The 13,678-nt window shown below is 40.0% G+C and overlaps 1 protein-coding gene across 3 annotated transcripts in view; it reads left to right on the forward strand.

Moving 5' to 3' along the window:
* The first annotated feature begins 3,692 nt into the window (after positions 1-3,692).
* The window catches only part of EPS15 (epidermal growth factor receptor pathway substrate 15), a 70,275-nt gene continuing 60,289 nt past the window's right edge, over positions 3,693-13,678 (forward strand). The window contains exon 1 of one of the 3 annotated variants that reach the window (XM_087719667.1): positions 3,693-3,962. In XM_087719667.1, the coding sequence (XP_087575793.1) occupies positions 3,936-3,962 (27 nt within the window). In that variant the 5' untranslated portion in view covers positions 3,693-3,935. The remainder of the gene's footprint in view (positions 3,963-13,678) is intronic. The other 2 variants (XM_087719668.1, XM_087719666.1) reach the window with 2 other exon arrangements.

Below are 13,678 nucleotides of genomic sequence, written 5' to 3' on the forward strand. Positions count from 1 at the left end.
TATATCTTAACTTTAGATCAACCAAGTAATGCCATCAAAGTTCCGTCTTCATGCCTGGACATTATCAGAGTCTGGATACAAAAGAGAATACTCAGGCTGAACTCTAGTAAGACAAATGGATTTTGGAGGTATTTAGATCTACATATATTTTATTGTTTCTGGATGGGGTTGCACTATTTAGAAGGAAGTGGTGCACAGTTTGGAAGTCCTAGATTCACAGCTTCTGTTCAAAGAGCAGGACACTGCTGTAACTACAGTTGTTATCACAAAGGCCTTTGACAGATCTATCTGGTTGCCAATATAAAATTGGGTACAGAAAAAAGGGAGAATTACCATAAAATAGCATCTCCCACCCCAAATTACTTACTTATTTACCTATTTATTAAATATGTTTGTACCCATCCCCCCACAAGATTCTTGAAGCTGTCCAAAAGGGTACCATGGTTGATGTTATCCAAAGCTGTTGAGAGATCAAGGAGCACAGGGATAGATTCATCATCAATATCTTGTCTCCACTGCAGATCATCAAGAAATCTGATTAATGGTATCTCCATACTGGCTTGAAACCTAACTTAAATGGGTCCAAATAACTCACTTTCTCCAGAATCCTCTGGAGTTGAAGCCCAACTATTCTCCCTTCCAACTTTCCTAAAAAGGGAAGGTTAGAGACTGGATAGTAGTTATTCATGACCAATGAGGCCAGCAATAGGTTCTTGAAGAGAAAATGCACCACAGCCTTCTTTGAAGCTAATGGAATCACTTTCTTACTGAAAGGCACTGACACCATTACATGGACCCAAATATAGGGCACCTTTCATGCAGTTCTCATTACCAGGAAGGACATAAATCTAACAAGCAGGTGATGAAGCTAACATTGTAGAATCCTCAGAAGCCACACAATCAAACTTAAATATAAGTAATCCTTGACTTATGACCAATTGGGACCAGAATTTTCATTGGTAAGCAATGTGGTTGTTAAATGAGTTGCACCTGACTTTACAACTTTGTGTGGACCAGTCATAAATCACTTTTGACACTCGCTTTATAATGTCAAGTTCATTTCACTTCATTTCCTGGAGTTCCTCAGAAAACTAAGACACTAATAAACTGAAAAGAAGCAAGAAAGTGATTACTATGTCCTCCAAAATCAGATCACATCTCAGTTGCCCTGAGGAAATGTGAGACCTCCAATATGTATCAGGCACATGATGACTTGAGACAAACCCATAGTTGCCAAGGAGGAGATGAACTCCCGAGTCACCTCAGACTCCACATTGCCAGGTGACAAATTGAAATCCCTGAGCAGCATAAGCCTTGGGATCTCAATACGCTTCAGTTAGTTCCCTAAAGATCAAGTTGTTGAGACGTTTACAAATTTGGAGCTCAGATGGCTCTACTCTAGCTGTATTTCTAAATTTGATAGAAAACACATAAGTCAGCAGTTAATGGGAGAAGTGGGGGAGCAAGCACAACTTGTAGCACAATTTTTCCAGGCTAAAACAGTTTCTTGAACCCTGGCTATTTCCCACAGCTGCATCCATTAATGATTTTGACTTGTTTCAAGTTTGGTAATCATTTTCTTTTTCTAGAAAAATCATCCAATTTCAATGATTGGTCAGATTGATTGTACTCTATCCCTTCTTTCTCATTATCCCAAAACAGAGCATATGCTACTTACAGTTCATTATAATAACCAACCTTGATGCTTCTCAGTGAGCAATGATGAAAGGATCTCCTTTTTGTGTCATACTGAAAGACCATTAGTTCAATAAGAAGTTCCATTACTAACCAACTCCATTATATAATTATAAAGGTGCCCTCAAGTCGAGTTCAACTTCTAACTGAAGTTCAACTTGCATCTGTTTAGTTTTCTTAGTAAAATTACACGGTGGTATGCCATTGTATTCTAGAATTATTTTAACTTCTCAGTCTGCTCAACACAGAGCTTCTGCATACATATCAATCAGAGATTTATGGCATTTTATTAAAGACTCATTCAAGGCACCACTATAACTTATGTACACAGTCATGGATAGTTTAATATAACTCTTCTTTATAATATAGGCAGTCCTTGTTTAATGGACATTTGTTTAATGGACATTTGTTCAACAACTGCTCAAACTTGTTTCAGCACTTAATGAGTTGTACTTCCAATTAGTCCTCAAAGTTCCAGCAGTGCCTGGGGTCATGTGATCATGATCCAGGCACTTGACAAGTGATCCAGATTTCTGACAATCACATTATGCTGTAGTCACATAATCACAATTTCCAACCTTCCCTACCAGCTTCCTCCAAGCAAAGTCAGTAGGGAAGCCAGCAAGGTCAAAATCTGTGGTCATGTGAGGTTCTCACTTAACAACCTGCAATGATTTATTCAATGACAGTAACTGGGGATTGCCATAACTGATGTTGCTAACCATCGTGGTCACATGACATTGCTCTTCACAACAATATTGCTTAGCAATAGAAATTCATGTCTTAATTACCATTGTTAAGCAAGGACTACCTATATAATTGGATTCCAACATTGTTAATTATTACTTGCTTAATCATGGTTCATTGAATAGTTGGATTTGCACATTAGTCTAAGCCACGAATGCTTAGAATAGATCAATTGACTAAAAGGCATTAGTCATTATTAATCTGTAAATAAAACATTGGTTTTTAATAGGAATAAAATAACTAGTGGATAAGAAACTGTTTGGAATAGACTATAAAAAAGCAAATCTCAACTCCTTATGCTGACTAAAATATCATAACATTAATCTGGCATGTCTATTGCTCATTATGCAATATTTTGGGCTAGATTTATTTTTGTCATAATACATTATGTGAATTTTGACAGCTATATTAATTGAAAATTTTATAGGTAAATAAGTAAGCTTGTACACTCTTTTGTACACTAGTTGAGTAACTCCACGACAAGATAGGCGGCAAATATATTTTACAAATAAATAAAAGTTTTGTGTCTGGTTGCTTTTGCAATTTCCATTTATTTTAAGGGAACTCCTCAGGAGGAACTGAGTAATTTGTAGATATATTACCTATTTACAGAAAATCATACTCTCCAGAATTCAGAGCTTAAAAAACAGGGACACATCTGAGGGAATCTAACACCATTCTGAACATCTCTGAGCACTCTTTTTCTCAAGTCCATTATTTTAAATTGCTTCTGCAGGCCTTCACTTAAAAAAAACAACAATGCACAGATTTACTATTCAAGAAGGGTGAAGATCAGCCTCCTGAAGCTAAATTTACTTTTGCATATATACGCATAGATCCTCACTGTGCTTATTATGGTGAAGATGGACAAAGGACTTTCTGTCAGCCACAACAGAAGCATAATTCACAAATGCCCTAAAATAGTTTGAAAAGAATGGCCCTAAGGATCACAGGCCAGTTTAATATTCTTTTAGTTGCCAGGAAATGGTTTGGATACTAAAGGGACTATCCTTTCCGTGTTTACTTGGCTTGAGAATCCCATCGCATGCTATGGGATTTATCCTGAATAAACACGCCTAGAGTCTCTCGGGTCATCTTGAGTTTATCCTAACTCGCCCAACGAAAACCAATTTCAATCCACCCCATCCTCTGAAACCCAGGCCACGTATTTACGGTTGCCGCTCTAACTGGAGCCGTTCCGAAGAATCCGGGCCGGAGAAACACGTCGCGTTAATAACGTTCTTAAGGCCGAATTCCGGGACGGAGCAGTGGCTCCGATCCAGACGGACTTTCGGGGAAAATCCGACTCTCCGGGATTTGTCGCGTAACGAGAGGGGCGGGGCCACGCCGGGCTCAGCTCAGGGAAGTTGCTGAAGTTGGAGCGAACAAGGGCTGAGCCTGGCAAGCGCTTTGGTCGGGCGGCCGGGGCCTCGCCGTGGGCGTCTTCGGGTGGGCTTCTCCTTTCGGCTCGGGCGGTGCATGATGGAAGCAGCATGGCCACTCATTTCTCCCTGACCCAGGTAGGGGGCTTCCTGGCGAGGAAAAAGGCGCTGCAATGCGCGAGGGGGGAAGCAGAAGAAGAAGAAGAAGGCGGGCAAGGCAGGGGCTGAGCCTCTCGCGAGGAGCAGCGGGGGTCTCGCTTCCCAAGCGCTGGCGCAGAATCGCCGCCTTGCAACGTCGTCGTCGTCGTCGTCCGCTGCTTCCCCCTCCCGAGCTCTTTCCACCTTCGCGTCTCCCTATCCGGGCTGCTCGTGGAGGTCTTCCGGCCGGCTCTTTTCCCGTTCGCACGTTTGTCTTGCTCCCCCCCCCCCCCGAGCGTTAATTGCATCTTTCCCGCTCTGGTCCCCGCGCCCCGCTACCTCGCCCTCGTCGTTTCTTCTTCCCTCGTTCGCCTTCCTTATCTCTTCCCTCACCTAACTCGGCTTGTAGTCGGAGAACCGAACGAAGCGCCCTCTTCGACGGTGTCGTGTGGACGCGCCTCTGCACCCCCCTCCCCTTTTCAGGCCCGTCCTCTCCGGCTGCTTGAAGTGAAGCCGACCTTCCAGAAAGCGCTTTTCAAAACCTCGGCTCCTTTAAAGGGCTGGAGAGGGAATCCTCTCTGCAATTCCTAAGCGGGCGTTCGTTTCTCTCTTCCTTTCCGGCGTCGATACTGTATTGGGTGTTAACCGTATCTCGTGTGCTCTCTCTGGGTGATTTTTTTTTAATGGGTAGTTCAATGGTTGCAGTTTCGGAGTCTTTCCAGTGCTGGGAATAGCATTTCTGACAACTGGATATTGCTGTATTTCTTCCATAGTCCATGGGACTGCTTTTCAGTTTCTGATCTGTTCTTATCAAGCCCTTCAGTTTCTTTGGAGAGACACACCCACGTTTAGGCCCATGTATTTCTATTCCACTTGGGCTTTTGGTATGATTTCTGGGGTTGAAAAATGTTAAGATGTATTGCTCAGGAAGCATCTCATAAACAAAAGAGGTATGTTAAATAATAAATTAATGGAAGGGGAAACTTGGCTTCCTAATTGTAATTGGAGGACAGTAGCCTATTTTTCAAGGATTCTGTAACTAATGGCAAGTAAGAACAAACACTATTTTTAAAAAATTATTACTTTTGACTATAATCATTCTAGATGCTACTGGGTAATATAGAACTTCTGAGGGAAAATTCCAAATTGTGTTCCTAATTGTGTTCCTATTTTATATGCATATAAAGTAGGAATATGAATTCTTACTTTATATGCATAGAAATGAATCATGCATTTCAGAGTGGCTGATATATGAACACTTAACTTTTAGAAGGGGAGATCTAAAAGTTCTTAGTTACTGCATGAATCTGTAGTTCTTGGAGTCTTCAGCATATATCAGATTTACACTCCATCCTCTTACTGTGGGTTTAAGCAATCAAGGCAGTTTATATAAGATCACATAAGTTAGATGTTAGGTGAATTGTTTATTTGAAACATGTCCTCGGTGTTTATCATTAGGTGCTAGCACACGGAGCAATCAAATGAAATGTGAAACTGCTACTCTAACTTGAGAGCCAATTGGGTGTATGTAGTACAGGGGTCCCAAAACTTGGCAGTTTTAAGACTTGTGGATTTCAACTCCCAGAATTCCCATGTCTGTCTGGGGAATTCTGGGAGTTGAAGTCCATAAGTGAAGCTGCCAAGTTTGGAGACCCCTGACATGCATCAAGCTAAAACTGGGAAACAGGTTCTAGTCTGGCCTTAGGCACAAAGCCAGTTAGATTATTTGAGGCTTGTCACTTTCTCTTAGCTCTAGGGAGGAGGCAATAGCAAACCATTTCTGAAAATGTTTGCCAAGAAAACTGCAGGGATTTGCCCAGGCTGTGTTGAAGAATCAGATCCAATTGAATTGAAGAAAACATCTACACTTGTTTATAAGAAAACTGCACAGATGCTGTCACCAGGATTTTAACTCAAAGGAGCTTTTACAGTGTTGATGAAATGGGAATGAAATTAGGGAATGAATATACGAACAGAAGTGAAGCTAGTATAAAAATACAGCTGCAAAAAATAGTGTCATGTGGGCTACCATCTTACATCTCCCTCTCCCCATGTTTAACAGCTTATATAAGTTTAAATGTGATATGAAGACCTAAAGAGCCGCAATAGTCAGTTCCCAGGTATTGGAATTTAAAGCAACTGCAATTCAAATTCATGGTTAAGTGAATTTTGGTTTACAGAAGTAACCTAACTCCCAGGTTCACGCAAAATGCGGAACCAGACACAAGCATACTGAGTCACAAGTAGTCAAGTACCTATTTACCTAACATATTGTATATATTTGACATAATTCCGTTTTGAAAGTGAAAAAATGTTTTGCACTAATTATAACCAGAAAATCTTTAAACTATGATTCTCTTCAAAGCAGAAAGTCTTAAGGAAATAGAATGTGAATTGAAACAGTATTCAGTAAAAAGACTGATAAAGCTGTGCAACTGAGTTAGGGTATACCAATAATTTAATACAACCGAAATAGCTATGTGCTTAAAACTTTATTGGGTGTGGATATGAATGTCACAATTTGGGAACTTTATTTACTTTTGAAACTCACTAAGGTGAAAATAAACATCTAACTCCAGTAAAACTCTTTACCCTGAAAGTATACTCTTTACCCTGAAAACAAGTTTGCTTCTACTATGGCCCAATGTCACCTAAGTTCACTGTATCCATTGGTTAGAGGTTCATCCTTCAGATCAAAGCAGCCTTTGTTACATTTGGCTATATATATTGATTTCTCTCTTATTATTTATTTCCACATTACCCTTTTTACAATATTATTGTGATGTGTAATCTATTATTCTCATTAATAAGCCCTGGCAGATGAAAAAAATATGTTTTTAATTGAATTGGGAAAATTCCCTTGAAGGAAAAATTGTAGTTGTAAAAATCGCAAGTCAAGAATTATTAATTACTTTGTTTTCCAATGACATATTTAACATGAAATGCTGAAACTTGATATATGCTTTAGCATTTCACAATATGTTTCGTTTGTTCATTGCCTATATTGCAGTGATACAAAACTAAAAGTAATAGAAAACAGGCAAATATTTTTAAAACTCTTCTCGATTTTGTACTGCAATTTTGTAATTGCCCATGAGCAAGTGAAGCATAAATACATTAGAACAAGAGAAAATCAGGTATAACAGCATTATACATTGTCTAAAGACTCGGAAATCAGTTTCAAAATTAGAAACTTTAGAAAATTGGTTATCAGTTAAATATTACTGGTGGTTGTATTTTCAGAGCAATATATTCAATAGATTCAGATTTACAGTGAATGCTGTCTACTCTTAGGTTCCCTTGAAGTATCAAGAAAGGAATGTTGCAGAGGGCTGTCGATTGAAACTCTTAGTTAACCAAATTGCAAATGTCATTAATTTAATTCTTACCTTTAGTTCTGCTGGGAGCATGATAAGTCATCACTCTTAGTAATGTCTTATTAAAAATTGGTTTACATAAATAAGCTATGTAAGAGCAGAATTATTACTGCAGGTAAAGAAGATCTCTTAATATGTATTTTCTGCAATAATTTCTGTTTCTGAAGAAATTGAAATAAATGACCATTCGCTACAGTCTTTCAAAAAATAAAAACTTTGTTTCATTCGATCCCATACTAACTTAATTAGCAATCCAGTTTCATAAGTTTGTTGTATTGAATATTAATAACAATACAAGTTAAATATGTAACATGCAATAATTTTACTACAAGGATACATATTAAGAGAAGGGATATTGTAAGTAGCAAAAAGCTGCCACTAAAATAAAATGTGAAAAAATAAAGCTTGAGAAGAGTAACTAAAAATCAAAACGTTTGGGAAAAAGAAGAGACGGTGCTTGCATCAATTTTGAGATTTTGACCCCTGATAATGCTGCTCAAAATCTGGTGGGGCTCCTTGACCTACAAGAAATTAGCGTCTGTTTGAGGTAAAGAACTGTGTTTAGAATTAGTGACATTTTGTTCAGACAAATAACATGCACTTAATCATTCTCCAAGGGAGAGGTACACCACCATTGCAATCATTTTCATTTCATTTTCATTTGATTTTATTTGTAGGCCGCCCTTTTCCCTGAGGGGACTCAGGGCGGCTCACAGAAAACCAGGGAGGGGGGAATACAACACTAAGACGACAACACATAATAAAATAATAAGCAACATGCATACAACATTCGGGCGGGGTAATGGTCCTTATCCCCAGGCCTGACGGGCGAGCCAGTTCTTCAAGGCTGTGCGGAAGGCCTGGACGGTGGAGAGGGTACGAATCTCTACGGGGAGCTCGTTCCAAGGGTCGGGGCCGCTGCTGAGAAGGCTCTCCTCCTTGTGGTTGCCAGCCGACACTGGCTGGCCGATGGAATGCGGAGGAGGCCTAACCTATGGGATCTTATAGGTCGTAGGGAGGTAATTGGCAGAAGGCGGTCTCCCAATCATTTAATTACTTGCCAATAGGCTTCCAAGGGCCATGTTCAGTGCTAATTTCAGCTTGTAAAGCTTTGCATCCTTTGGTTTCTAGTACTTTCAAGACTGACTTCTCACCTGTCCCCTGATGATCAGGTTAGACTACTCCAGGCTTATGAGGTGAGAAGTATAGGATCTCAAAGGCAATATTTTTCTTTAATAGGCCCCCATCTTATGGAACAGTTATATGGAACAGGTTCAAGTTATAGTTAATGTTCCTTTTATTTAAGAAACCTTGAAAACTAATCTTTGTAGCACTGTGAGTTTCTGTTACGTTGCCTGTTTTTTATTATATTATTGTGTTTATTTCATTGTATTGATTGTATGATTTATGAGGTAAACTGCTAAGAGTTGGTTGAAGCTGGTGGCTTACAAAAGAATACAAACATGCTTTCTGAAGTACATCATATATCAACACTTTATGCAGAAAATCATTGCAAAGGAAGATCAACTCTGCTAACATTCTTTTATATAATTTTAGAAAACTTGTAACAAAATAAGGACTGAATGACCTAGATCTTGTACACTGATGTTTTAAAAAGAAAGAAGTATTGAGATAGCTTTGTGGTAACAGAGATCCTAATTTGCTGAACCAGCTTTTTTGAAATTGCATTAGCTAGCCTAAAATTTCCCTCCTTGTTTTCCCTTCCTTTTGGTGATGGTTTTTTTTCTAATAAACTTCATAGCATACTTCCTCGGTGGTTTGTAAATCATTTTAATACCCAGATCTTTATCACTTTCCAATTTTAATTCATAATTCCCGAAAGTGCTCTCAATGTAAAAACATATTGCCAAAACTATTACTATTTTGGCTGACCTAATGTATTATCTGCAAACAAACCCTAGTTAAAGTGGCTATACCACATATAAAAATATAGTTTCTTCTAAAATTGCTTCATTTTAAGTTATTAATCAGGATAATCTTCAGTTATAAGTTTGCATAACTTTTTGCTGTATTCAGTATTCCAGTTATAAGTGATTATAATAGAGGCTGACAGCAAGAACATGGAAATATAATTTGTAAGAAGAGCAAGTCATTATTAAATCAGAAATAGATGTACTACAATCATAACTCAGAGGAGGCATAGTAAATCTCTAGAACCAACAGAATTATGAAAAACTAGCAGATTCAAGAAATTTTACAGGAGTGCAGTAGGGAAATGCTGGTAATATTCTTCCTATGAACCAACATAAAGACATTAGGAAAGCTGTAGTAGAGGCATGACCTACTGTATTCAAATTACTGTATTTTTCGGTCTATAAGACGCATACCCCCACCCCAAAAGTGGGTGGAAATGTCTGTGTGCGTTATAGAGCAAATGTTGCTGAAGCCCCACCCACCCTTGGCTTCTGCCTCACAGCAATTTACCTCCTGCAAACAGCCCAGTCAGCTTCAGCACATCCTGATTTAGCATGAGCAGCTGATTGGTGGTTGGATCAGCCTCCCAGAATATTGCTGATCAGCTGTTCCAGGCTCTGGGGATCGCCACCACCTATGGCCACCTCCAGGTGCCCCATTTTAAGCCCGTTCCAGGCAGTGGGGATTGCCACATAAGTCTTTAAAGGTGAAAAACAGCACCTTGAACCTAGAAGCGAACTGGTAACCTATGCAACTCATGGAGCAGAGGCATAATATGCTCTTCTAGGGATACCTATAACTGCTCACACCACCACATTTTGTACCAAAAGGAAATTCTGGATTTTGTTCAAGGATTGCCCCATGTTTGGGACATTACAGTACTCGATTTGGAGGTGACAAGTGTATGAATAACTGAATAGAGCCTCATGATTAAGGAAAGAATGCAACTGGCACACAATACAAAGCTGTGCAAAGATCCTCCTAGCCACAGCAGCTTCCTGCTCTTCAGTCTCCAGATTGTCCATCAAGTCGGTGGGGCATAATACTTAGTAATAACAATGAAGAACAAAATAAGAGATAATTGTAATTGGACAATTCTGTGTAGCTGGGGTTCTTGAGCCAACATGAAAGGAACTGAAGATTTTTCTGGTGGTCTGATAAGGTTCTGGGGCAACACCCAATCTACTTGCTTGCTTCCAGCACTTCATTTACAATCATTACTTCTAAAAAGGCTTAGAAATTTTATGGAGAATAGCAGATGGACAGAGAAACCAAATATGGATAGGGACCTCTTCCTTTTCTCTGGGTCTATCTTCCTGCCACTAAATTCTATTCACTGGGGTGGGGGGGACCTGCAGCTGCTCCCTGTAGCCTAACTGCTGCAAAAAACAAAACAAAACACCAAAGCAATGTTGGCAGTTTTCCACTCACCATAGATGGAAGAAGGTGAAGCTGTGACAAAGCTGCTAAGGTGGAACTTTGTCCCAGCACAAGGTTGTTCATTCAAGGCTATAGCTACAAACAGGCAAGACTGTTGCATGCTGGTTCACAGAGCTTTTGTTAGTTCAGGTGTCGGCAACCCACAGCTCCAGAGCTGCATGAGGCTGTTTCATCCCCCTGCTGTGGCTCCCTGTCGGCTGAACCCACCATTTACTGGCCCTGCCCCTCCCAGTAACTCCTTGGCTGCCCTGAGAACGTAAAGGTGATAGTGGGGGGATGGACACTCACTCCATATTCCAGAGTGGGAGCAAAGCACCCCTGTGCCCCATCTTGCGGGCGCTTCTTCCAGCCCTTGTTGGTGCTCCACATACCTCAGTTGCTCAGGAAGACACTGGCTCGGCCCGGCTGCTCTCACAGCACAGTTAAATTTAGTGTGCTTCACAATGCGGGCAACAGCAACCCCTCTTCCTCCTGGAGCCCATTACGATGTGGAGCATCGGCTGCAGCCAGGCTAGTGTCTTAGGGCAGAGAGCATCTCGGGCCCAGTGAGGAGTGACTGGGAGGGGAGGGGCAGGGGCAGGGCCAACCAGTGGTGGGTTCAGCCGATGGAGCTACAGCAGGGGGACGAAAGAGCTTTATTTATCTGGGAATCTGAAATGACTTTTGATTTAAATCATATGGTAAAAAGCACCCAAAGAAGAACGAATAACATTAGAAAAAAAAATCCAACCCTTATCTGTTTTTGGAAATGGTTCAAGAGAGAACACACACACACACACACACACACACACACACGAAGGAGAGAGAGATGAAAGAGACAGAAAAAGACATGAGAGAGAGACAGAAAGAGAGAGACAGGGAGAGGGAAAAAGAAAGGGAGAAGAGACGGAAAAAGAGATGAGAGAGAGAAGGATGAGAGATGAGAGAGACAAGGGGGGGAGAAAGATGAAAGAGACAGACAGAGAAAGAGACAGGGAGAAAGAGAGAGACACACACAGAGAGATACCTGTTTCCCCACAGAAAAGAAAACACTAGGAGCCACAAAACCTGGGTAGGTGTGGGTGGGTGAGTCATGTGACTGGGTGGGAATGAGTGACATCGAGCCACCCAGGTTTTGTGGCTCCTGGTATTTTCTGTGGGAAATGGGTCCAAATGGCTCTTTGAGTGTTTAAGGTTGCAGACCCCTGGTTTAGTTCCACACAATAATGTAAATAGCACTCTGGCTGGAGGTTGTAAATCAAGCAGGAGTATACTTGCAAGTCATAAGACTTGTAATTCCTAAGAAGAAACAGAAGTAAACTGGAAATCCACCAGGTTGCATTCTCCAGTTTCAGAGTGTTTTTACGGAAGTCTGTAAAGATTCTCAGGCATCCAGGTCATGGTTGTCATGTTTTTATGGAAGGTACTTTTATGGAACTAAGACAGAAGGAATGAGCTGCAGCACTGCAATTGAAGTCTCTGTTGGAAGTGCACTGGAAGAGAAATCTTGCATTGGTTCTAGTTTTGCCTTTAGGGCAAAAGGTTTAGGAGTTGACTGAGATGCTGAGTGATGATGTGTGAATATATACAGTATAGAAAGTTTCTTCCTTGGAGAACTCTACAGACAACCACTTCAAAAGTTGGTCTGTATTCTTATAGTTCTTTTAAGGGCACAGAACCACAGTGCCCAACATCTCTCATTCTTCGTCAGATTGGCCGAGACTGTCGTAAGTTGCAGTTTAGTAATTTCTGGAGGCCCACAAATTGCCGATTAAAATTTAATTATTGAAGATAACCAACTTATGTATCAAAGTATAAAAAAACTTTGATAGTGCAGCCTTTCGACGAATGAACTAGTTTTAACGTGGCATTTATGATTATTTGAGTTTGAGATCCCTGTTCTAAAGAGTCAAGAATGGTAGCTGTTGAATTGTTGGAACTCAAATGTTTTGAAAATATCTGGTACAAAATATCTGAAATGTCCATCAACGTCTAACTGTAACAACAGCTGTTTAGTGTTTGAAAATAGTCCTTGCTTAACAACCCTAATTGGAAATGGCAACTCCATCACTAAGTGACATGGTTGTTAAGCCAGACCTCACATGATCACAACTTGTGATTTTACTGCCAGCTTCTCCTTGACTCTGCTTGTCAGAAGCCAACTGTGAAGGGAGCAAATGATGATAATGTGACTATGGGATGCTTGTATGATTGTAAATGCCTGCTGGTTCCTGAATCTTGATCACATGACCACAGGGATGCTGTGAAAGTTGTAACTGCAAGGATCAGTTGTAAAGTTATTTTTCAGCACTGTCATAACTTTGGGTGTTAAACAGTTATAAGTGACAGCTATCTACAGCATTTTCTAGCCTTTATGTCCCGATTAGGAGAAATTTTAAGCAAACATTTTTCATTTAAAAAAGAAACATTTTTGAATCTAAAGTTTCAAAAGAGAAGTGTATCCCAAGGCATATAATTCAAATAGACAGAAATTTGTTACAGTTTTTCTGAAGTCTTATTCTTTGTATATCTGCGGACTGAAGAGACTTAGGGGTGTTAAAATGAATGTTAAAGTACAGGATGTGAAAGAGCATATGTTTCCTATGCAAAAGTATAGCTTTAAATAAATGTTTAGTTTGAAAATGATTGAAAGTAGAACTGCTGATACAAAAATGTCCTTACACAAATTTGTGATGAGATTATATTTTTTGTGTATAGCTCTGACCATTGCATCTTTAAAAGGCTATCATAGCACTAGAAAACAATGGAAAGAAGAAGCAACCAGATGATTAGATGTCTGGAGCAAATCGTCTATGGAGTTAGGCTACAGTAATTGTGGGTTTTGGACGGGAATGAAGATGGATAAGGGAGATAGTGACTGAGGTTTATACAACCACATAGGACATGCTTAAGCTTGAGAGAGGTAGTGTTAGAATCCAAGGTCATCTACTGAACTAAATGCAGATAGATAAAGAGATAAACAAT

Source organism: Thamnophis sirtalis, unplaced genomic scaffold (genome assembly GCF_051295495.1).
Source record: "Thamnophis sirtalis isolate CommonGarterSnake01/CBP01778 unplaced genomic scaffold, rThaSir2_p1.2 scaffold_7, whole genome shotgun sequence".
Lineage (NCBI taxonomy): Eukaryota > Metazoa > Chordata > Lepidosauria > Squamata > Natricidae > Thamnophis > Thamnophis sirtalis.